The 25900-nt window shown below is 36.7% G+C and overlaps 3 protein-coding genes across 7 annotated transcripts; 1 reads left to right on the forward strand and 2 right to left on the reverse strand.

Moving 5' to 3' along the window:
* Nucleotides 1–1510: 1510 nt before the first annotated feature.
* Nucleotides 1511–4758, forward strand: LOC119990586 (bet1-like SNARE 1-1). Of its 4 annotated transcripts, none has more exons than XM_038836570.1 (6): nt 1511–1618; nt 1870–1987; nt 3545–3695; nt 4126–4182; nt 4259–4318; nt 4451–4758. In XM_038836570.1, exons 2-6 carry the CDS (start codon nt 1962–1964, stop codon nt 4538–4540), a joined length of 384 nt encoding a protein of 127 aa, XP_038692498.1. In that variant the 5' UTR covers nt 1511–1618; nt 1870–1961; the 3' UTR covers nt 4541–4758. The 4 variants fall into 4 exon arrangements, with proteins under 4 accessions (XP_038692498.1, XP_038692501.1, XP_038692502.1 ...); XM_038836573.1 differs by having other exon boundaries at nt 1516–1618; nt 3548–3695; XM_038836574.1 differs by having other exon boundaries at nt 1559–1618; nt 1894–1987; nt 3548–3695.
* A 2877-nt stretch (nt 4759–7635) lies between these two features.
* Nucleotides 7636–8813, reverse strand: LOC119990343 (transcriptional regulator SUPERMAN-like). Its single transcript, XM_038836211.1, has one exon. The coding sequence runs from the start codon at nt 8700–8702 to the stop codon at nt 8115–8117; it is 588 nt and encodes a 195-aa protein (XP_038692139.1). The 5' UTR covers nt 8703–8813; the 3' UTR covers nt 7636–8114.
* A 14334-nt stretch (nt 8814–23147) lies between these two features.
* Nucleotides 23148–25784, reverse strand: LOC119992084 (transcription factor MTB3-like). Of its 2 annotated transcripts, XR_005466319.1 has the most exons (2): nt 23566–25784; nt 23148–23367 (listed from the first exon to the last, which is right to left on the reverse strand). XR_005466319.1 is itself a non-coding variant. In XM_038838707.1 (1 exon), the coding sequence occupies exon 1, from the start codon at nt 25142–25144 to the stop codon at nt 23636–23638; it is 1509 nt and encodes a 502-aa protein (XP_038694635.1). In that variant the 5' UTR covers nt 25145–25784; the 3' UTR covers nt 23471–23635. The 2 variants fall into 2 exon arrangements, 1 of the variants encoding a protein (XP_038694635.1); XM_038838707.1 differs by lacking the exon at nt 23148–23367 and having other exon boundaries at nt 23471–25784.
* Nucleotides 25785–25900: the final 116 nt, after the last annotated feature.

A 25900-nucleotide genomic window follows, 5' to 3' on the forward strand; every position in this document is an offset into this window, starting at 1 on the left:
CCTGACAACTAAAGTTTAGATTAGCCAGAGGATGAAGAAAAAACGGAGAGGATGAAATTTTTGTACGTGTAAGCCTGACAACTGAAAATTCCTCTTTCCTATCACCAGCCTAGTGATGTTGTGTTGTGGGCTCCAAATGCTAGTGGAAGATTTTCAGTTCACTCGGCCTATCATATGGCTAAACAACTGAGATCTAGCGCTAATACTTGCCCAATTGCTCCTTTGAAAAGATATTGGGTGAGGATGTGGAGATTGCAGGTTCTTCATAAAGTGAGAATGTTCATGTGGAGGGCTTGTAAAAATAGTCTTCCTACTCGTACTGGTCTTCAACGTCGCGGTCTGAATGTGCCTAGCCTATGCGCTGTTTGTGAGGTTGATGAGGAATCTATTCATAATGTCTTGGTGAGTTGTTGTATGGCTCGAAGGTGTTGGGAAATTATTGGATGGGATGCTCGGTTGCATAGAGATAGTGGTCCTTCTTTTTTCGACCTTTTTCAGATGCTCTGTGATGATCTTGACTCAAAGGAACTAGAGATGTTCTCATATATCTGCTAGAGTTCATGGTATAATAGAAATAAGGTTTTGTGGGATGAAAGTGGCCTTCTGCCTTCTAACCTTTTGAACCGAGTGGGAAAGATTAGGGAGGAGTTTGACCATCTAACTTCCAATTCGGGACATCAAGTGAGACTACTTTGAAGTGTTTGGAGACCACCTATTTCGGGGATGATTAAGCTTAATTGTGATGCAGCAGTAGGTGGATTAATGGTGGGATTTGGGGTGGTGTTGCGTGATGACTTTGGAGATGTTCTTGGGTCCGGTTTCTTCGGAAGACAAGCTGGTTTAGGTGTATTTCATGCAGAGGCTGGAGCCATCTTATTCGGCCTTGAATTTGCTCTCTCTATTGGATTACTCTCAGTCATTGTGGAAAGTGATTCTTTACAAGTGATCTCTGAACTGAATGCACATGGACCTTCACTTCACATTTGTGGAAATGTGATTATAGATATTTTAGTTTATTCTCGTCAGTTTCATTCTTGTTCTTTTAGACATGTATGGAGGTCGGCCAATATGGTGACCCATGAGTTAGCCAAACTCGGAAAATCTGCTTCTGAGGGTGGTTTGTTTTTAGAGGAATGTCTTGTTTCTATTATTCCATTTGTAACTGCAGAGAAGGATAATTGTTAATGGAATATCGTTTTTCTTCTAAAAAAAAAAAAAAGAGTCGTTTCATAAACTGACAAAATTTTCACTTTAATGGGAAAATTGGATGACAAAAGTTTTCAATTCTCATCAATGATGTTAATTGGTCGTGCTAAATACTACGCATTTTTGTATTTTTAAGTTCTTTTGACACATGAATGGTTGCACTGGTGCTCGGCTCAGTCCGGTACCAAAATGCCCGAGAATCGTCCAATGGGGCCCATAGGTTAGGTGGGCCATATTGTTGTTCTTATCAACAAAACGGCAAATTTCACCAATCTTACGCATCGATGGTCCCACACCACCACACGGTCTTTACAATCGGACTCGTAGATCGCTTGATGTTTATAAATCTTTCGCCACTCCCTCTCCTTTCCTACTCTTCACGTTGTCTGCTTCCAGAGGTTTCCCTCCACAGGTAACTTGAATTCGTTTTCACTGCGCTCCAAAATAAATCTCAGATCTGAACATATTTGTAGCTTCAACGCTGAATTTTTTTTTTGTCCTCGGTAATTTTGATTTTAAAATCTAACTTGATTTGCGATTATCTTTAATGTTTCGTTTGCTTCAATCAGGTGCAAATTTGGATACGTATTTTGTTTTTATTTTGTGAATTTTTTGATTGCGTCAGTTCTTGTGATTATTGCTTTTTCCATTTTACTGGCTCAGTATTTGATCATCGTCAATGGACAGACGAGGCTTGGATTGTTGAAATCTGAGATTGGTGGCGTTAGAAGCAGAGGAAGGGCGTAGATCCTGTAATGAATCAATCCATGAATTCTAGGAGGTTAGTTTTTTGAACCAAATTCCGATTTATTTTGCGAATCAGGATTTTTCATTCTTGATTTCGTAAATATTGGTTCGTGCTTGTTGATTTCAAAAAATTATGTGGTATTTAATAATCATCCCACACAGTTATACGAAGACCATACTTGAATCTATCTGTGCATGGATCATCCTGGAAGAGTTCTAGTACTTCATTTGTGACTTCTGTTGGGTTGATTTGTTGAATTCAGTCGCTGTTATCATCTTGGAAACAGCCTCTCCACAGATTCTGTGGGTGTAATATATCATGCATGTCCCCAACCCCCGCCCACTACGGGAGCCTTGTGCACATGAGTTGTTTACCTTTATTGGCTAACGCAGTCAATAACTTAACAACTAGAATTTTTTCAATTAATAGAGTTTTGTAAGATCTGAATTGGTTAAACAACATTGTCTGATCTAGTGCATTGGTTTTTTTGACCTTACAAAACTTTAGGGTTGCAGTGCCTCTGACGACTCTGACACAAATTTAGTTAACCAACACTGTTTAATGATTTAAAGCATTTGCTTAATTCTTGCTATTGTCCCTTGCCTTACCTATTGTTTAGAGATATTCGTATATGGTTGACTTTCTGGTTTGCGAATTTCTGGTACTAAGTTAAGGTGCATAGTTGTGTACCAAGCTAAAATTCGGTGTTGAAGTAACACTTGCATGCTACTGCTGCATGCATAGTTGTTTATGTAAAGTACCCTTGTTGGACCATGATTGGCAATGGTTCATCGTGGCTGTATAAGATCTGCTAGGCACATTACCAAATACATATCATATAAGTCCTTTGTTTGAATGTTAAATAAATTTATTGAATGTGCCATAGACATAATTATGGAGAGGCTATAATATTGACCGCCTTGAGCAAGCTGTTACAAGAACAGCTATCTATAAAAGTTTCAAAAAGTTAAAGAGGCGATCCAGTCAGCTATCTATTGAAGTTTCCCTGCTGTTTAAGTCCACTTTTGCAAAGAGGACCCCAATTCTTGAACTCATCTGCCACTATAAATCTGATGGCATAACTGATGTCTATTTATTTCTTTTAAGTCAATTTGTGCTCCAAATGAGATTTCATCTTGATTGCAGAAATTTTTCATAATACTGTCATAGCTGCCACCACAACATTTAAAATCAGGCAAAGTTCCCTTGGTTGTAACCTATGTGGTGTAGCACTCTACCTTCTCTTATGCTTTAGAAGGTATGAGGAGGCAACATGATGAAGATGTTGCTTCAGAACCATTTCGTTCTTTTGACAAGGAAGAAGCATAAGTCCACCCACTGTTTTACCCAAGTTACCCATTCGAGTTTGGTTTCATCATCCTAGATAATTGCGTTGATAGTTGAGGCTCTGGTGTTAGATAACAATGAATATGGGCCCAAATGTTAACTTTTTCCTCTCTTTTTTTCTTCTCTTTTCATCTGAATCTTATTATTATTATTGTAATCTGTAAGGTAGGCTCTCATATTGTCTGAGGAAACCATGTGACATACCTTGTTATCTGGGTTCTTCTAAGATCCTTTTATATGCAGCAGGGATTTCCGCGGTAATAAAGCTGCTCTTTTTGATGGCATCGAGGAAGGTGGCATCAGGGCATCAGCTTCTTACTCCCATGAAATTGACGAGCATGATAATGAAAGGGCATTAGAAGGATTGCAAGATAGGGTCATTCTGCTTAAGAGAGTAATTACTATTTTGCCTTGTAGACTTTTTTCTTATCCATTTTCATTTGACCATTGTTGTGGAGAAGTGTTTGGGATTTGGAGGATTTTGTTCCTCACTACTGTTGCTTCAGAAGTTACACAGCAAAACAGATGTAGCAATTTTGACTTTTTTTTAATGCTTGTTATACATTTTTAACTTATCATGTACAAATACAGTTGAAAAGACCTGCAAAAAAACAAAGATGCCTAGTCCACTTGATAAGTTTTTAGTAGTTGATTTAAATTTTTAAGCCTCTAGAATTTCAAAGCTCTAGAATGCGTTGTCCATAACAGTTGTATTTGATAGGTTAACATGATTGAATTTATACTATGCATTTATCAATGTAACATAATTTCTGGCTTTTAAACTTGAATGTCCTAACCCCAGTTTTTTGTTGTAAATCCTATAGCTGTCAGGTGATATAAATGAGGAGGTGGATAGTCATAATCGGATGCTAGAAAGAACGGTAACTCTCCTTCATCCACGAAATGCTGTTCTTCTTTGTCATTCTTTCTGCTAATGCTGTTGTGATGTGCATGCAGGGAAACGATATGGATGCATCTAGAGGAATCCTGTCAGGCACCATGGATCGGTTGAAGATGGTAAGGAGGCCAAATAGGCTTTGCTTCATTTACATTAACTTGATCAATTGTCAGCTCTTGGTCTAGCTTGCTTTGCATACTTGTTCATGCAATCTGTTTCTTGGCTCTAATGCTGGTTTGATGCATCCGTAGGTATTCGAGACCAAATCAAGCCGGAAAATGTTTACACTTGTGGCATCCTTTGTGGTCATTTTCCTTATCATATACTATATAACTAGGTAATGTTGTGTAAGACTGTAATCAATGAACGATGGATTGGATACAGCTGCTAGCTTTATATTGGGACTGTGACTGTGACTGTGACTGTGACTGCTGTGTTCAATTTATCTCATGCTCGTAAGATACTTTGGCATGTTTGTATAAATACGTTCCAATATGTCAATGTTTGTTGAATTAATGTCCTTGACGTGGCAGAAAATAAGCCATGGAGTCGCGATAAATCCGCTTAAATTCTTCCCTAGATCTCTCATACGAGTCCAGTCCAGTCCCGTCCACTTCTTCCATACGCAATTAGATAGTGATGGATGGGCAACGACTGTTGATACAGTACGGCATGGCTCACCTTGTTGATGAAGTTTCAACATGATAGGTCTTTCCTTTAAGGTTTGCTTGGATTGTAAAATGAAGAGTAGAGTAGAGTTAATGTAGGGAGAGTTAAGTGAGGGGTCATGGGAGAGGATTACTTTGACTTACCCTTACTTGGATAGAAGGTAGAGTTAAGGAGAAATGAATGAAAAAAATTTATGCATGATTTTGAAAATTATAAACAAAATTTTCCCCCACTTAACTCTCTCTCTTAAAGTCCAAGCCTTCTTAACCCTCATCACTTTAACTCTCTAAACATCAATTCAAGCAAACCCTTAGTGATATGAGATATTTTTTATTCTTCTCCTCACTTATGGATTTAGTGTGTTCAAAGCCCAATAAATGGACTACATGCTTTAGGGTCCTTGTGGTATCTTTTACCTTGTAGGTGGTCTATCCATAATGACATCCGAAAGGCTCAACATGCCATGATTGAATTGGTGCATCTGATACCATGTTATAATTTGAAGAATTTGAGAGATGAGATAAAAAAATAAAAAATAATAAAGATGTTTGGCCCATTCTACTTGAGATGTCCGCTCTACGTCCAAGGCCCGAACGACAAAAACTTGACATTAGCTTAGTGGTTATATGGTCAGGCTTAAAGGTGAAGGAGGTCGGGTGTTCTAGCAGGTGGAACGTAATTCCTTGGGATTTTTTGGGTTTCGTGGGCTAATGGCACGAGCCTACTTTCTGAAAGGGTTAAAAGCCTTATTCTGAGCCTCAATCATTCTTCCTCGTGCACTAAATTTTGACTTAGGACTAAATTGGTAGCTCGCCGTGCGCACAGAGTAGTCATTTCTAGTTTAAAATGATTCAGAAATTACAAAGTTACTGTTGAGTTATGGTTTTCCCGATCAAAAAAAATGCACGATTTTATCTTTTAAAAGGTGCCTCAAAGTGATTAAAAGGGGGCCTCATCTCAAGTGTTGTGGGAGATTTTTCGTTCTAACAAATTATAAACACCTTCACAGCTTCTCTGTTCCCATCTTTTGTCATACGTACAAAATTGTCAACCATTCTAGTTAATTAATTTGGAGCCTAGTGAAGGAGAGGCTAGACACATGGCTTTTGCACACACATCTTGACATAAGGCTGCCGGCCTCATGTGAAATTGGTCCATCACACAATTCCTCCAAGTTTTGACAATTAAAACATTAAAAAAAAAGAAAGAAAAAAGAAGAAGAAGAAGGAATTATTGTCACCCTTGACACTTTTGGAAATCGATTCTTTCATTGACTACCATCACATCCACAAATAATGGTTCTAAACAGTCACTTTTAACATCTAACAAAGCTAGAGCTAGCCTGGGTTTTCTAAGACTCTGCAATTATCAGGGTGTAATAATTTAAGAATATATCACATCATATCACTTTGTTTTTTTCTTCACCAGATTTATTTTTCATCATTGGATGAGAAATGTAGACTTTGAAGAATTCCAAAGTTCCCACATCCTGTTCAAAGTTTGAGAATACATAATAAAGATATAAATAAGGTATTGAAGAGAATAATTATTAATTAATTTGGTTATGCAATACTTTTTTTTTATTTTGAAAGTACTCATATATGGGTTGCTATAAGGCTATGGATAATGGATCCAATGAGACCGTGAGTTTTAACATTCTGTCATTGATTCATCCGAGTATCCCACTAATTAGGAACTTTGTTAAAGATCACACAATGGAAAAAGATGCGAGAATCCTTCATTTTTTATAAGGACAAGCCCACCTTTAAACAATTAACAAGGCGTTTTCTAGATTTAGTGAGTAGGGCTTAGCCCATTTGCTGTGCTTGAGATGAACAAATCCGTGAGGATAATCTGATGTATTCATGGGAATCGGAACCCAAAGCGAACAATAGAATTGGTTGTTTTGGGTGTGAATTTTTGACAAACTTCACCCTCACATCACATAGAAGCTTGTATAAACCATTAATAGCTAGGCAAAGCAACTGTAGAACAATTCTTCCCATTCCTTCATTTGGCCTATGTTCTTCATGTAGCATTCAGACCGAATGACTATATGTAATTACGTCGATACTTCCATATATTACGGATAACTTAGGAGACATTGATATCTAACAATGTATACATTTACATAATATATAGCTGTTGAAATATTCACTTACTAGCTAGAGTAGGAACATAAACTACTACAAGCACCACATATATAGATCATAATTCAACTTGCACAATAATTGTAATGTGGTGTTATGTATGTATATATATATATATATATATATAGGCTTAACAAAAGCAACAACTTGATCCTTTTAGGATTAGCTCTAGCTGTTAAGCTAATTCTTAATTTTTCTATAACTTTTGTCATGTATTATCTAAATTTCTTCACTCAGGATCGTGAAGTAGGTATAAATTGTGGTTAGTGACATCATATTCACATAAGCATATATATGCAAAATTTAAGGAATATCAATTTGCATATAAAAGCATCACAAACAAAGGGGGAACAAATGATTTATGAGTTTTTATAGGTTCTCTTCTCATGGTGTATATAGACATATACATACACACTACGATTCCATGCTCCTCCACTTTCCAAAAGGAAATTAGGGTTCCTACTAGCAAACTAATGTATATTTTTTTGTGTCATTATGTCACAAGAAAGTTAAACTTTCTCCAAATGGAAATCATTTATACAAATACCAAATTCATGAGACATTTAATGGTAATTCATATAAATAACCACAAAAACAACATAAATTGGGAGATATAAATAGTACTGGGAAACAATTTGTCAAGAAATAATTGATCCCATACAACCCTAATCAAATAAATTTAGGGTTATTGACTAGAGAGTAGTAAACAAATACACTACCTTCAACATATATGTAACTTGAAAATAGATTCTGCAATCCCTTCACAATCTTCTTGATTTCCAAGAGAACTCCCAAAAGAGATTGACATCGCCCCAGGAAAACCCTCTTGGAATTCATACGCTCCATCACACAAGCCAACAGAAAGGAAAAAAACACACATCTATCCAATATTACAGTAACTATGAAAGCGATTTTTGTATTCAATGTATTGTCTGCTCTAGTGTACCTCTACGAACTAGTTAGGTACCTTTGGAGATACCCTAGAGCGGATAATACTTTGGATGCAAAAATCACATCCACGGTAACTATATATGGCTATGTAAAAAAGATTATGCCTCTTATTTGATACCCAATAATTATGTAGTATATTAGCTAGCTAAGGATCATAACCAAGTCTAAGCTCCAAATCTAATTCATCTTCACCTCTCTTCGATTTGTTATCGTATGCCCCAGATGAACCAATATTCAAGCTTAGACTCCTGCAAGGATCCTCCCCAAATAGATTCAAGTACTGATATGGATATTGGACTAACGAATCATCGCCATCGTTGTGAAGGTGTGCATGAGAAGATCTCAATCCCCAAGAAATTTCAGGGAAAAATGCTTGAAAGTTTGTTTGTACCTGATGACTAGGAATGGAACTATAATGATGAGGTTGATAGCTTTGGATTGGATAGTAGGATGACCTGATCAAAGTACCCTCCCCATCACCAACTTTGCTTGAGAGTGAAGGAATTGCAACTGAATTACTACTAACAGGCCTGTTCTTGGCCCTATCTTTCCTGTGAATATTCATGTGTCCACCCAAAGCTTGTGCTGTAGTGAAGCCTCTCTTGCAAAACACACACTCGTAGGAGCGTCCGATGCCTGTGTAATCGTCGTTGGCCCGCTCCGATCTATCTGTCTCTTCTTCGCTTGAGCTCTTGGAGTAGTCTTCACGGTCGTTGGATTCCATCATCATCATATCAATCTCTACAATGAACTAAGAAACTAGACAAAACCCACAAGAAATTAAGGGTTTACTTCTGTTGTACTAGATGAATTATTAGTGGAAATAAGGGGAGAGAGAGAGAGAGAGAGAAAAGAGACAAGTGAAGGACATAGAGGCTTGTGGTTCGATTTGAGTAAATCAAGATGTGTTGAAGGAGACAAGTTTTAGAAGTTAGCAGGGAGAGGGTTTCATATGTTAGCCGGCTGATAGTATTTATATAAATAATCCACAGTTGACACAGTCATTATTCTTGTCCTTTTCTATTACTTACTTGTCTCCTCAATGCAACCAAATGTAGCTTTCATCTATTCTAAGAAAAAATAGTTTAGATAATTACTTTCTTGGTCTTCTTGTCTTGTATATATACATCTTCTTCTTCTTTATTATAATAGATATTCATTAATATTAATGGATATACTTCTTCTCCATACACGGATTCTACATGTATAAGCATGTTCACATTGTTAAGTAGTCTCCCAAGAGTCATTGATACTATATATATATATAATAGTATATATATATATATTATCTATGTGTACATATATACTTCTTCTCCACACGGATTCTACATGTATACGCATGTTCACATTGTGAAGTAGTCTCCCCAAGAGTCATTGATACTCCACTTTTAACTCATATGCACCCTTTAATCAATAATTTGATGATGATCCACTTTATACAAACTCTCAACCGAGAAACCTTTCAGTCTAACATACCCTTCGGACAGCTGAATAGGCGTAAACCTCATGCTGTTAGAACAGCCCACATCACGCTGACGATAGATAAAATTGGACCGAAGCACATGTGGATAGGGATCAGGAAGTAGGACAAGCCCGTGTAACTAGGATTCATTCCACAAGAAAATAACTCTGTTAGTTGGTTCGAACTCTCGATCTCACGCATTGTACGCTTTAAGTCTGGAGAGATAACCAACTAGACTATTGCTAAATGATTCACTGTATATAATACGTATGTATGTACTATACATATCATCACTAGCTAGCAAATATATAGGAAAAGTGTCATTTTCTTATACATAACATTGTATCTCTGTGTTCTTCTATTTCTCCTTTCATTAATATATCTTCTGCTGCTTATCAAAAAAAAACATTGTATCTCTGTGTGTGTATATATATATATATATATCTCATTTTAAGATGTTAATGTTACATTATATTTCCTGCCTGATTATAAATTAATTATTTTGATAATATGACATGATGTGTTGCTGAATTGGAAGCCAAAGAACAAGAAATGCAGACAAATAATTCGGAAGCTAACAAATCTGATTGAAATTGAATTATATATGTATGTATGCACAAATAAGACAAATTTTGTTAGTATAAAATTATAAATATGGGAAAAGGAATTTGCATGGAACATGGATTCATGCACTTTCCAGCTAATAAATTCATATGCAAAACAACAAAACAAATCAGACAGTTACCTCAGCTTCTGAAATATATATAAGTGAAAACCACTCCATATAATTAAGTTTGCCTTTTGAACATCCGATATGAGTTTAAACCCGAGCCATCATATTTCCATGCACATAAATTTCCCGCATGACAATCAGGTAAGTTGGGTTAAAACTCAACTCGTGGCCACAAAGATATTTCTCCTAGGTGGAATCGAACTCAGAATCTCCCGAGTCTAGATTGTTTGGCCCCAGAGAAATTCATCGACTAGACTATCATCCAAATAATTTACATATATATATTATTTATATTTATTGAATTGGCTGAAAGGAAATCACTACTAGATCTAAGAACATGCCTTTTTTTGGCAACTAGCTCATGTAAACAGCAGCTGCTACCATTTTTTTCCTCTAGTCATGTAATTTCAATCACTACATATATCACCAAAAACATCTAAATCACCCCACCCCACCACGTATATATGCGACAAAAGATTGTCCAAAGTGGTTTAAAAGAGTGGGGAAACAGACAAAACACAAACTCTTTAATTCATTTGGTGAACTAAACAATTTATTTTTCTTTACATTTTAGGATTTTGTGTTCAAGTTTATCATCGGATTTTTAATGTTAAATCAGACATTGAATCTGACTTGGTCTACTAATTAGGTGAAAATTGGAAGCAACATTCAAGACAGCAATATAGGTGCTCAAAATTGTGTTTTAATTTTTTTTATATATATCATCTTTAATCTCAGTCATTGGTCAGATCCAACAGTTAAGATGAGACACCTGTAAACTTTAAAGTTTACGAGTATCCATAAAAGAGAAATTGTGTGTATATATATGCTTAAATTCATTTTCACTACTTTCGGTTTGTTTTCATCCTAGTCGACTCTAAGTAGGGATAGAAACATTTCTTAATTAATTTTTAAAATAGATTTTTTAACTTGTTATAATTAATTTCTTAACATTAATTAGTCCACTAGGATGAGGTAATTAATTTCGTAATGCATTGACTAGTTTAATTAGTCGATATTTTTCTTTTTCATTGATTAAAATTAATGAAAATATATTAACATATGCTAATTATGTCATTTTCACTACATATAAATCACATTCCAACAACTTATGAGGTAAATAGTCAAGCGTCCAACTAGTCAATGCATGAATATATACCTCAAGTCTCAAGAAGTTTAACCTAAATTAGCCAAAAAAAATTCATAATTAAAGCATTAATTCAAAGTCTAAATCATTACTTGCAATCGTTGATAAATACACTAAACTTGTTTTGGAAATCAAATAAACCAAAATTGTAGTCAAACCTTCTTACCAGACTTGGTCTTCTTACACTTTAGTCAACAGGAGGAAAACCCCTTATTTAGCTTATTAATTAATATATAATATATTGTCTTAATTTGTGTTTTAGACTAATAAGTACTGATCACTAAATTGGCGTGTTATAAGCCCAATTGAAGCAGACAGGCCCATTTACTGATTGCGCAATCTGGATGGGTTACTAAAGATGGAGGCTCATTTAGCAGTTGGGCCATCTGATGGGCTTGGCCTGGTTAATGAGTTACTAGAGATGGAGCACGATTTAGAGAATGTTTGGATTGAGGGATTTGGAGGGAGGCAAGAGAATGAAAATGAAGTTTCCTTCCAATTCTCTTGTTTGAATAATTTATAAAAAATTAAGATGAGAGATTTGAATAATTTCATTAAACTTTTGCCAAAAAAAATTCCTCCAAAAAATGGGATTATTTGAAGGGAATGGATGTCTAATTAAGTTATTTATAAGTTAAAAACCTATTTTACCAATTTGAATGATTCTCGTTTGGGCTTTTAGGATTTCGGAATTAGGAAATGAAAAATTAAGTTATAAGTATATATAAAGCGATTTTCACCTAATCTTAGATATGTGATAGAGTTTCACGAATATAACTAGGTCACAAATTCAATTATTGAAAATAGTCTATCCATGCACATATTATGTGAGAGTGAGATCTGCGTACATCTTACTTGTCTCCAACCCCGCCCACTACAGGATCCTTGGGTACTAATGTTGTTTACCTTTTCTTTTTTTCTTTTTTTTACCTTAGATGTGTGGTCGAATTTGCTGAGAACGAATTCTTTCAATTGGTTTGAATTCGGCTTCAATCAAAATAAGTAGAGAAAATTAAGGTCATATGAAGAGAGAGAGGGGATATGTCATTATTGTTAGAAATTTAGAATATATTGTGATTACTATTGATTGATTATAATATTTATAATATCATCAATCAAATAGGTATCCTAAAATCAATTAGTGATTTGACTTATTGATTTTCTCGCTCACACAATCCTAAAAGCAATAAGAATATGTAGTCACAAAAGATTTTAGAGAGTGGATATACAGGGCTGGCCGTAGTCATTTTGGTGCCTAAAGAGGCACGGTATAATTGTGCCTATTGTAAAATAAAATTATCAAAGTGAGACAATGTAGGTTTTTGGGTTTATTTTCGGATTGGACTGCTTTTGGGCTCTTGGACTAATGTAGGATGCCAAAAAAAATAAAAAAAATTGGTGCCCTTATGGCCCTGCGACCCCAAACAGCAGCTTTGGTTGCTTTATCACAAGTTCGGCTCTGTGGATTTAAGCCGAGTCTCGAAACACTATAAAAATTGTTGTGTTTTTTACTATATATTTTATTTTCTTCTCCATTCAATTATAATTAAATTTAATTAATTGTGTTGACAGTGTCAAATTTAATTAACGAAGCAGATATGAGAGGACTCATGCGTCTTCATGCGAGAGTCAGAGCAGCATTAGAGAGAATTCAACTGCAATACCAGGAAGTCATTCTTAACGACCGTTTCAGTCTCTACGTAGGTACATAGATGTTGAACATATATATATAGATATAGTCAAGCCAAGAATCAAAGTACAAGTATTTCCCCTACCCAGACCGTGAAATATTTCCATACAAACGTGTTGGTCACAAATAAACACATATGTGCATGGTAACATGGTGTAATCTGGTGTAATCTATTTGAGTGATAACCTAATGGTGAATCTTTTTACTGTCAAATTTTATGGACTTGGAAGGTTTTGAGTTCAATTTCCTGCTACCACCACAAACAATGTATCATTATGGTCACGCGCGGGACAATGACCCGGCTTATACTGTAATTACGTGAAAAACTTCTCTGCGAACGGGTTTAAACCCCAGTTTGAGCCCATATCACATGGCTACGCGAGCTTGAACACGGGTTTATGGTTATATTAAATATTCAAAGTGCAAGATAGTCTGATGCCGTTTTCGATTTTAAAAATGAAAGTGTAAGTTTATGGTTATACTAATATTTTTTTTTTTTTTTTTACCTTAGATGTGTGGTAGAATTTGCTGAGAACGAATTCTTTCGATTGGTTTGGATTCGGCTTCAATCAAAAATATTAGAGAATTATAATGTACAACATAACAACTTTTTAACAAAAGTAGCATTAATTCACTACCAAACTTGTAATCGTCCTCTTCCAAGGAAACAAAAAATATATAAAGTGTCCGTACCATACATTTATTAAGGAGAAAAGTGACAATTTTACTACTAAACCATGAGATTGCTAGGGGATAAAGACCCCATAATAGAAGTCACTGTAATTTTTTTACAATTTTAATTATTTTTTATTTATATCTGTAATGACTACTGCAAAGACCTTCGTCTAAGTTAATACTCATGAATTGCAGGAGGTGGAGGCGTAGGAAGATGAGCAAGATGACCGGCTAAGTTGATGCCGTTCAAGGGCAATTGCTCGAGCCAGGTTTCGGAATATATGTGCATGGGTCCCCACCGGGAGGCGGCACCGTTCCCCGTTGCAGGGAGTACTGGATCACCACATCTGTCTTCATCCACAGCGGTCTTGATAAACCGATCTGAACCATCGAACCCCAAAAGACCACCAAAATTAAAACAGATGTGAAGACATTATTTTTCCTTGGAGAGCTAGAGAAAGAGAAAGAGAACCCCATCTATATAGTTTTTGCTACTGTATATGACCAAGAAGAACTCACAAGGAGACGGACAGGCTTTAATTCTGAGATAGTGAATGTGGTGTGTGTATATATATATATACATATAGATAAATTAAGGTCATATGGAGAGAGAGAGGGGGGATATGTGTGGTTGTTATTGGAATATATTGTAATTAATATTGATTGATTATAACATTTGTAATATCAATCAAATACCCTAAAATCAATTAAGGATTTGATTGATTGATTTTCTCGTCCACACACAATCCTATAAGCAACAAGAATATATAGTCAGAAACGTTGTAGAGAGTGGATGTACAAGGCCGGCCCTAACCATTTTAGTGTCCAAAGACGCACGGTGGATATAATTGTGCCTATTGCAAAATAAAATGATCAAAGTGAGACAGTGTAGGTTTTTTGGGTTTATTTTCGGATTGGACTATTTTGGGCTATTGGACTAATGTAAGCTGCGGCCCCAAGCAGCAGCTTTGGCTGCTTTATCACAGGTTCGACCCTGTGGATGTAGGCCGAGTCTCCAAGCACTATAAAAATTGTTGTGTTTTCTACTATTCTATTGTGGTTTTTTTTTTTTCATTCAATTAAGAATAAATATAATTAATTGTGTTGACAGTGTCAAATTTAATTAACGAGGCTCGTATGTGACACGTCTCATGTGACGGTCAGACCAGCATTAGAGAGAAATTGATCAATTTGAATACCAGGAAGTCATTGTTAATGACCATCTCTGTTTCTACGTACACAGTCAAAGTAAAAGTATTTCCCCTACCCAGACCCTGAAATATTTCACAATACAAACGTGTTGGTCACGCATAAAACACATATGTGCATGGTAATAAAATTAATGTCCCCATGAAATTTGCCATTGAATTTGATTTTTTTTTTTTATTTTGGTGAAAAAATGTTTGATTTCTTGCTCAACAAAAATATAAATATTGTTCTAATATAGGAGACCACATCAGATCGATCCTTGCGGCTTCATGTGTATGTGAAACCTAGTGTAATCTATTTGGGTGATAGCCTAATAATGGTGGATCTGTTTACAGTCAAATTTTATGCACTTGGAAAGTTTTGAGTTCAATTCCCACCACCACAAACAATATATCATTGAGTCATAGTTTAGACCCATATCAGATGTATAAAGTGTTGCGCGAGCTTGAACTCGAGTTTATGACTATATTAATTTAAATGTTTAAAGTATAAGATTGTATGATGTCGTTTTCAATTTTAAAAAATACGAGTGTAAGCTCGTGTTTGTCTATATAAACACTAGTTTTATGATTCCATTTATTATGGCTTCTGCAAAGTAAATATTTTTTTTGACTGATGCAAAGTAAGTAATTAATTAATAGATCTTGAAGCATACGAATGTGTGATCCAAACTCTTCTAGATGGCAACTGATTGCTATTAAAGACTCCCCAATCTTTTTTTTTATTTATAATTCAGTAGGATTTTATTCATATAAATAGTGTATAGGCCAAAATCCGCACAAAAATTGTCAAACACGGCCTCGCAATCAACTTGGAAACCACCCATGGCCTCCATGAGCCCGTAGCCCAGGAAATTCCTTCAAAGAATCATGATCCAGCCAAGACCACTGCTAGCCGGCTCAGCGCCCACGTGTCAATGGTGGGTCACGTGAGCCATAGGTCTATAAATATCAAAGGTCCTGCAACAATAAGGGATCCAGCGTTTCTTCTTATAGCGGCAGCCTGAAATCAGAAGTTTGGAGGTACCAGACACACTCCCTATCTAGACTCTATATTCTCTCACTATAAATTCCCTCAATCACATAGCTGATTTGATAGTCGAAGCTTCCCTGGCTAGCACCACATCGGTGTCAAGCTTCACGATATGCTCTTAATGTGTTCTTTGCAGGGAGTACAATAAGAATCCTTATGTACGAGTATTATTTACTTTTTTTTTTTTTTAACCTTAGATGTGTGGTAGTATTTGCTGAGAACGAATTCTTTCGGTTTGGATTTGGCTTCAATCAAAATAAGTAGGGAATTATAATGTACAACATAACATCTTTTTAACAAAACTAGTATATATTCACTATCAAACTTGTAGTGGTACTCTTCCAAGGAAACAAAAAAATATATAGTGTCCGTACAATACATTTATTAAGGAGTATAGTGGCAGTTTTACTACTAAACCATGCCGTTAATACGGGATCACTGTAATTTTCCTGTAGTTTTAATTGTTTTTGTATTTGATAAGCAGGCTGGACATGTTTGTAATGATCACTGCAGAGATCCTCATCCCGGTTAATACTCATGGATTGCAGGAGGTGGAGATGGAGGCGGAGGAAGATGAGCAAGATGACCGGCTAAGTGGATGCCGTTCAAGGTGCAAGTGCCCGAGCCACCTCCAGGAATATATGTGCATGGGTTCCCACCTGGAGCCGGCACCGTTCCCCGTTGCAGGGAGTACTGGATCACCCCATCTCTCTTCGTCCATAGCGGCCTTGACAAACCGATCTGAACCATCGAACCCCAAAAGACCACCAAAATTAACACAGATGTGAAGAAATTATTTTTTCTTGGAGAGCCAGAGAAAGAGAAAGAGAGCCCCATCTATAAAGTTTTTGCTACTGTATATGACCAAAAAGAACTCACAAGGAGACAGATAGGCTTTAATTTTGAGATAGTGGATGTGGTATATATAGATAAATGAAGTTCATATATAGAGAGATAGGGGGAGAGGATTTGTCATTGTTATTACTATTGATTGATTATATTATCAATAATATCAATCAAATACCCTAAAATCAATTAGGGATTTGACTTATTGATTTTCTCGCCCACACAATCCTAATAGCAATAAGAATATGTAGTCACAAAGGTTTTAGAGAGTGAACGTATAGGGTCAACTTTAACCATTTTGGTCTTTAAAGCGACACGATATAGTCGTGTCCTATTGTAAAAAATAAAAATAATAGTCACAAAGTGAAACATCGTAGTTTTCTTGGATTTATTTCTAGGTTGTACTGTTGAACTAATGGTGGGTGTAAAAAAAAAATCTGGTGCCCTTACGGATTAGGGGCCCCAAGCAGCAGCTTTGGATGCTTTATTATTATTGTCTTTCCCATTCAATTATAATTAAATTTAATTAATTGTGTTGACAGTGTCAAATTTAATTAAGGAAGCTGAGATATGAGAGTATTTCAACAGCACAACCTAGATATAGTCCAGACAAGAATCAAAGTAAAAGTATTTCCCCTACCCAGACCGTGAAATATTTCCATACAAACGTGTTGGCCACAAATAAACACATATGTGCATGGTAACCTGGTGTAATCTATTTGAGTGATAACCTAACGGTAAATCTCTTTATGGTCAAATTTTATGAACTTGGAAGTTTCTGAGTACAATTTCCAGCCACCACCACAAACAATGTATCATTATGGCCACGCACTGGATGTTGACCCAGCTTATACTGTAGTTATGTGAGAAACTTCTGTGCGAGCGGGTTTGACCCATATCAGATGGCTGCGTGAACTTGAACTTGAGTTTATGGTTATATTAAATATTCAAAAGTCCAAGATAGTATGATGCCGTTTTCGATTTAAAAAAATAAAAGTGTAAGTTTATGGTTACACTAATATTGTTTACCTTTTTTTTTTTACCTTAGATGTGTGGTAGAATTGGCTGAGAAAGAATTCTTTCGATTGGTTTGGATTCGGCTTCAATCAAAATAAGTAGAGAATTATAATGTACAAGATAAGAACTTAATTTTTAACAAAACTAGCATGAATTCACTACCAAACTTGTAATGGTACTCTTCCAAGAAAACAAAAAATATATAAAGTGTCCGTACAACACATTTATTAAGGAGTAGAGTGACAATTTTACTACTAAACCATGAGATTGCTATGGGATAAAGACCCCTGTAGTAGAAGTCATTGTAATTTTTTACAATTTTAATTATTTTTTTATTTGGTAAACAGACTGAACGTGTCTGTAATGGCTATTACAGGGACCCTCGTCTAAGTTAATACTCATGGATTGCTGGAGGTGGAGGTGGAGGCGGAGGTGTAGGAAGATGAGCAAGATGACCAGCTAAGTTGATGCCGTTCAAGGGGCAATTGCTCGAGCTAGGTTTCGGAATATATGTGCATGGGTCCCCACCGGGAGGCGGCACCGTTCCCCGTTGCAGGGAGTACTGGATCACCACATCTGTCTTTGTCCACAGCGGTCTTGACGAACCGATCTGAACCATCGAACCCCAAAAGACCACCAAAATTAAAACAAATGTGAAGACATTATTTTTCCTTGGAGAGCTAGAGAAAGAGAAAGACAACCCCATCTATATAGTTTTTGCTACTGTATATGACCAAGAAGAACTCACAAGGAGACGGACAGGCTTTAATTTTGAGAGAGTGAATGTGGTGTATATATATATAGATAAATTAAGGTCATATGTAGAGAGAGAGAGGGGGGATATGTGTGGTTGTTATTGGAATATATTGTAATTACTATTGATTGATTATAACATTTGTAATATCAATCAAATACCCTAAAATCAATTAAGGATTTGACTGATTGATTTTCTCGTCCACACACAACCCTATAAGCAAATAAGAATATGTAATCACAAAGGGTTGTAGAGAGTGGATGTATAGGGCCGGCCATAGCCATTTTGGTGCCCAAAGAGACACGGTATAGTTGTGCCTATTGCAAAATAATATTATCAAAGTGAGTTTGTAGGTTTTTTGGGTTTATTTTCGGATTGGACTGATTTCGGGCTATTGGACTAATGTAAGCTGCAGCCCTAGGCAGCAGCTTTGGCTGCTTTATCACAAGTTCGACCCTGTGGATGTAGGCCGAGTCTCAAAGCACTATAAAAATTGTTGTGTTTTCTACGATTCTATTGTGGTTTTCTTTTTTCCATTCAATTATAAATAAATAAAATTAATTGTGTTGACAGTGTCAAATTTAATTAACGAGGCTCGTATGTGACACGTCTCATGTGACGGTCAGGCCAGGATTAGAGAGAATTGATCAATTTGAAATCCAGGAAGTCATTGTTAATGACCATCTCAGTTTCTACGTATACAGTCAAAGTAAAAGTATTTTCCCTACCCAGACCGTGAAATATTTCACAATACAAACGTGTTGGTCACGCATAAAACACATATGTGCATGGTCATAAAATTAATGTCCCCATGAAATCTGCCATTGAATTTGATTTTTTTTTTATTTTGGTGAAAAAATGTTTGATTTCTTGCTCAACAAAAATATAAATATTGTTCTAATATAGGAGGCCACATCAGATCGATCCTTGCTGCTTCATGTGTACGTGAAACGTGGTGTAATCTATTTGGGTGATAGCCTAATAATGGTGGATCTTTTTACAGTCAAATTTTATGGACTTGGAAAGTTTTGAGTTCAATTCCCACCATCACAAACAATATATCATTATAATCACGTGCTGGACATTGTAGTCATGTGAGAAACTTCTATACACTTAGGTTTGAGTCATAGTTTATGCCCATATCAGATGTCTAAAAGTGTTGCGCGAGCTTGAACTCGAGTTTATGGCTATATTAAATTAAATGTTCAAATGCAAGATTGTATAATGTCGTTTTCGATTTTAAAAAATAAAAGTGTGAGCTCGTGTTTGTCTATATAAACACTAGTTTTATGATTCCATTTATTATGGCTTCTGCAAAGTAAGTATTTTTTTTTTTGGTCTGCTGCAAAGTAAGTAATTAATTAATAGATCTTGAAGCATACGAATGTGTGATCCAAACTCTTCTACATGGCAACTGACTGATATTAAAGACTCCCCAATCTTTTTTTTTTTGATAATTCAGTAGGAATTTATTCATATAAATAGTGTATAGGTCAAAATCCGCTCAAATCGCCAAACATAGCCTAGGCTATCTTTTCATCAAGACCAGTACCAGCCGGCTCAACGGCCACCTGTCAATGGTGGGTCACGTGAGCCATAGGTCTATAAATATCAGAGGTCCTGCAACAGTAAGGGATCCAACTTTTCCTCTTATAGCGGCAGCCTTAAATCAAAAGTTTGGAGGTACCAGACACACTCCCTGTCTAGACTCTATATTCTGTCACTATAAATTCCCTCGGTCACATAGCTGATTTGATCGTCGAAGCTTCCCTGGCTGACACCACATCGGTGTCAAGCTTCACGATATGCTCTTAATGTGGTCTTTGCAGGATTGTTGGTGGCCTCATATGATAGTACTACTTGATTGAAGATGCCTACATCTACAAGTAGAATAAATCGCTTAAGCCCCATTCGAGAGATGGATAACACATGATATCATAAGCGATGGACAAGCAATTCATATACAAGAAATGTAACTTCAGTTCCAATATTGTAAATGAATATTAGAAAGAAATAAAAGAAGACTAATGCTACATACTCTCAAAATAAGACTCTATTTTACTCTAAAATCTATGTGACATGTGAAGGGTAATGTTAAGTGTTAACGAGTGCCCTAAGGACATTTGTTAAAGATTGACTACAACATATGTCATGTGTGATGAACACTCTCTTACCTAGTTTCTTAATTTTTAAATACATGTCTTTTTCATGTTCGAATGCGTTTTTTTCATCCTTCTCTAGTGTCCTAATGAGACTCATTAACATTTCCGATTAATGAATACTTTCTCAATCTCCATGAATACATCACCCATAATTGTTCAGTCATACTACGTACACAAACTCACATAAAAAGATCAAGAAGATGCACTAACCTCAGAATAAGAACAGTCAACAAAAAGAACAATAAGAATCCTTGTGTACGAGTATTGTTTACCTTTCTTTTCTTTTTTTAACCTTAGATGTGTGGTAGTATTTGCTGAGAACGAATTCTTTCGGTTTGGATTTGGCTTCAATCAAAATAAGTAGAGAATTATAATGTACAACATAACAACTTTTTAACAAAACTAGCATATATTCACTACCAAACTTGTAATGGTACTCTTCCAAGGAAACAAAAGAATATATATAGTGTCCGTAAAATACATTTATTAAGGAGTAGAGTGACAGTTTTACTACTAAACCATGACGTTAATATGGGATCACTGTAATTTTCCTGTAGTTTTAATTGTTTTTGTATTTGGTAAATGGGCTGGACGTGTTTGTAATGATCACTGCAGAGATCCTCATCCCGGTTAATACTCATGGATTGCAGGAGGTGGAGATGGAGGCGGAGGAAGATGAGCAAGATGACCGGCTAAGTGGATGCCGTTCAAGGTGCAAGTGCCTGAGCCACGTCCAGGAATATATGTGCATGGGTTCCCACCTGGAGCCGGCACCGTTCCCCGTTGCAGGGAGTACTGGATCACCCCATCTGTCTTTGTCCATAGCGGCCTTGACGAACCGATCTGAACCATCAAACCCCAAAAGACCACCAAAATTAACACAGATGTGAAGAAATTATTTTTTCTTGGAGAGCTAGAGAAAGAGAAAGAGAACCCCATCTATAAAGTTTTTGCTACTGTATATGACCAAGAAGAACTCACAAGGAGACAGATAGGCTTTAATTTTGAGATAGTGGATGTGGTATATGTAGATAAATGAAGGTCATATATAGAGAGAGAAGGGGAGGGGATGTGTCATTGTTATTACTATTGATTGATTATATTATCTATAATATCAATCAAATACCCTAAAATCAATTAGGGATTTGACTTATTGATCTTCTCGCCCACACAATCCTAATAGCAATAAGAATATGTAATCATAAAGGTTTTAGAGAGGGGATGTATAGGACCGACCTTAACCATTTTAGTCTTTAAAGTGACACGATATATTCGTGCCCTATTGTAAAAAATAAAAATAATAATCACAAAGTGAAACATCGTAGTTTTTTTGGGTTTATTTCTAGGTTGGGCTGCTGAACTAATGTTGGGTGTTAAAAAAAAATCTGGTGCCTTATAGACTTGGGGCCCAAGCAGCTGCTTTGGATGCTTTATTATTATTGTCTGTCCCATTCAAATATTGTAAATTTAATTAATTGTGTTGACAGTGTCAAATTTAATTAAGGAAGCTGAGGTATGAGAGGAGGACTCATGTGAGAGTCAGAGCAGCATTAGAGATAATTCAACTGTAATACCAGGAAGTCATTGTTAACGACCATTTCAGTTTCTACGTAGGTACATAGATCGATGTTGAACATTTATATATATATATATATATATATAGTCAAGACAAGAATCAAAGTAAAACCATTTCAAAAAAAAAAAAAAGAATCAAAGTAAAAGTATTTCCCCTCCCCAGACCGTGAAATATTTTATTCAATACAAACGAGTTGGTCACACACAGACACACAGGTGCATGGTAACTAATAACCCGATGAAACCCGTCATTGACTTTGATTGTTAATGTTTGATTTCTTGCTCTAGAAAAATTTACGAGGCGTGGAAAATATTGTTCTACTATAGGAGGTCACATGATCAGATCGATCTTTTGCGGCTTCAGCCTTGATGTGAATGTGTATTAACCTCATGTGAACCAGTTGGGTGATAGTGTGATGGTGTATCTCTCTGCGGTCAAACTGTAAAGATTTGGAAGGTTTTGAGTTCAATTCTCACTAGAAACAATACTTTTATGGTCATACGTTGGGTTTTACTATAATTTACCTCTTCCACGTAAGCTAGGCAGGAAATGCCCAAAGTCAATCCCAGGGAACTATGAAACTTCATAGGGTCATTCTGTCCAAGTGCAAGTACTCCGCATCTTCGCAGATATGTCTATTTCACCGAGCCTCTCTCTGAAATAATACCCAGATTGTTATGCCTTTCATGCGGGTCGGAACTTACCCGACAAGGACTTTCGTTACCTTAGGACAATTATAGTTACGACCGCTGTTCACCGGGGCTTCGGTCGCCGGCTCCCCTGTCATCAAGTCATCAACTTCCTTGACCTTCCGGCACTAGGCAGGTGTCAGATGAAAAACTTTTGTACGAAACTATGTGAGCAATATGATGACCCAAGTTTAAACTCATATTAGATGTTCAAAAACATAAATTTAATACAAGAAAAACTAAGAGTTGAATCAATTGTATTTCATTTTTTTTCACTAAACTAATCACCCAAAAGAGAGCCTTTTCACTTTATTTGTTCATGAACTTGCTTCCTTAACCATTGCATGAGGTGCAGCATGGCCGGCCACATTCATGCCGTTCAATTTGCAACTACCCTTTCCACGACCTGACGAAAAAAATGCATGGAAAACAAGTATATCAAATAGAGCTTTTCCACACCTGACCCATTAGTTATGGTATCACAAAGACATAAGAACACTCAACAAAAGCAACAATAAGAATCCTCTGTCCGCAGATTTCATTAAAAAGCTGTTTCGATAACTATAGTAGGATTACAAAATCGTTACAGGCAGAGAACACTGACCAGTTGGCAAGGAGCACAGTGGGGCAATTCTACAAGGAGATGCATTGTTAATGGAACCTTTACAATCTGTTCATTTGGAGAGGGCTGAAACAAGTTCTTCTTTCAACTGCTCTGCAGCACCAATTTGTGTTCTAATCGAGAACGTGTGTATAACCTTGTTCTCTACTATCGAAACATTTGAGTCTTGAGCTGTAATTTGATGTTCCTTGAATGCTTTGATGACTTGGGAAACTGGATGAGAATCCACAGGGCAGCTCACGCTCACGCTCACGCTCACGATTGCATCATCATGTCTAGGCTGAAAATCAATCTCTGCCACCGGCAATGGCTTTTGCTTATTTCTCACTAGCTCCTTCTCTGTTTCCAGAACCATGATCTTCCTTTGGAGATCAGTGATATAGGTAATGGCATCACCAAGTAGAGAGGCCTTGTCCATCTTAGAAATGTTGGGCACAACAGCTCTTAATGCATAGAATCTCTGGTTAAGCTTCTCCCTCCTCTGCCGCTCTGCTTCCACGTGATTCAGGGGTTCTTCCCTCCCATTGGCAGGCTTCCTTCCTCTCTTCCTAGGTTTGCGGTCATCATTTGGAGTTGACAGGTCATCTTTAGGCTGATCAGAACTTACTTTGGCATTGAAGCCTCCAACAATCATTTGATTTACGTTAGACAGCTTCGCCTCCTTATTCTTACTGGCACACCCATTCGAAGTACTCCCAAAAATTTGTTTGCCACCGACTGCTTGTAGTTCGTAAGAATCGAAAACCAAATCATTATCTTCTACCTTTGGGCAAAAGTTAATACTAATTGATCTCGACTTAGAGCTGCCAAGACTTAGTTCACGCCCAAAAATTTTAGGAAACACCTTGGTTTCAGCAGAGTTAGAAAGCTCAAATATGGTCTTGACCCTCTCCATTATATCATTCTCTTCTGGGATTGATTTCACAGATCCTAGTTCCACAACTCCAGATTTCAAAGGTACAAACACCACAGTGCGGAACCCAGCTGATGTCGCAAGAAAAGATCTCAACTGGTAATGATTAAGACAACGAACCATATCTGAAGCCCAAATTACTCTACCAGATTTGAACGACTCTACAAGGTCATATGCTGAATCACATCGAAATGTAAAGTACATTGAGGTGAGATACAACATCTCCACATCCGAAACCTCATCCAATTGAGCCGCATAATTATCCTCATTTGAACCATGAAAGCACGTATGCAGCTTTTGAAGAACCTGTTTATTCATCTTCTCTTTCGTCTCAACTCCTGAGTTGACCTGCCCAGAAGAATTCACGTCTCCAGTTCCGGCTTTTGGGTTCTTGCAATGCCCATCGCCCCAAACTAAAACCGACCCACCAGATTTTAAGCTTGAAACCTGCCAGAAAATGGCATAGTTCCAATTGGACCGTTCAGCAAGCTGGCAGAGGCCCTGCTGCACACCCAAGTCACCCACGGGTGAAACCAAGTTCAGCAAAACATTATTCGTAGTTGAAAGTAAGTAGTTGCCTGCTTCAGTACCCAAAACTGACTCCATCATGGTCTTGTCCCTTTCATTCACCCAGAATTTCTCATTCATTTTGGTCTCTCCACAATTATCTCACGCAAACCCTGAATTCATAATTCGCTTGCTAAATTACTTCTCACAGCAGCAACGCATACAACAATGAATCTTCAAACTAACTTTACGATAATAGCACAAAGTTCACGTCCACCGACTATAGAAATAATTTTGAAATCCCCTCAGACACTAGTAGGAGTTAATTCGTAGACTACACAACTGGAATTCAACGGATCTTTTCACTCCAAATACTTTTTCAAAATCAAAAAAATCTCGTAAACCAGAATTCCCATAAATATCTGGTAAGTCGTCATTCAAACTAGCCAAAAACCAGAAATTGAGGCAAACCCACCTCACAGATCCATCAAAAATCTCTAAAATGTAAAACCCAGTTTAGTTTGTCTCTAAAAGCTGAGAAGATACACAGTACAGAACACTGAAGATGAAGAGAGGTCACCTTAGATCAACATGGGCACGAGCTAAGATTGCAACTTCAGGGCAACCAAAAAACCCCACCCTAAGAAAGACTGGGCGTTGAATTTCAGATCTGAAAGGCAGCTCCAGCTAGGGCACCATGAGGGGGTTTCTCTCTTTAAATTTTGTTCCTCAAAAATTGCTTTCACTTTTCATCCACTGGTTTTGCTTCTGTCGCGTTTTGGTAACGAAGATAAGAGGACTCAACTGCAGTGTCTCATACATGGGCTGGGCTGACCTGGGCTCATTCTCTTTGTTTAGTTTAATTTGGACTAAGGCGGGAATCTAAATTTTGGGCCA

This window comes from Tripterygium wilfordii, chromosome 22, assembly GCF_013401445.1.
Source record: "Tripterygium wilfordii isolate XIE 37 chromosome 22, ASM1340144v1, whole genome shotgun sequence".
NCBI classification, from domain to species: domain Eukaryota; kingdom Viridiplantae; phylum Streptophyta; class Magnoliopsida; order Celastrales; family Celastraceae; genus Tripterygium; species Tripterygium wilfordii.

Bases quoted from the DNA above. Each gene is read 5' to 3' on its own strand.
- LOC119990586 (XM_038836570.1), top strand. From the start codon at position 1,962: ATGAATCAATCCATGAATTCTAGGAG. The intron at 1,988-3,544 runs GTTAGTTTTTTG...TTTTATATGCAG, and splicing joins CAATCCATGAATTCTAGGAG to CAGGGATTTCCGCGGTAATA. The intron at 4,183-4,258 runs GTAACTCTCCTT...ATGTGCATGCAG, and splicing joins ATCGGATGCTAGAAAGAACG to GGAAACGATATGGATGCATC.
- LOC119990343 (XM_038836211.1), bottom strand. From the start codon at position 8,702: ATGATGATGATGGAATCCAACGACCGTGAAGACTACTCCAAGAGCTCA.
- LOC119992084 (XM_038838707.1), bottom strand. From the start codon at position 25,144: ATGAATGAGAAATTCTGGGTGAATGAAAGGGACAAGACCATGATGGAG.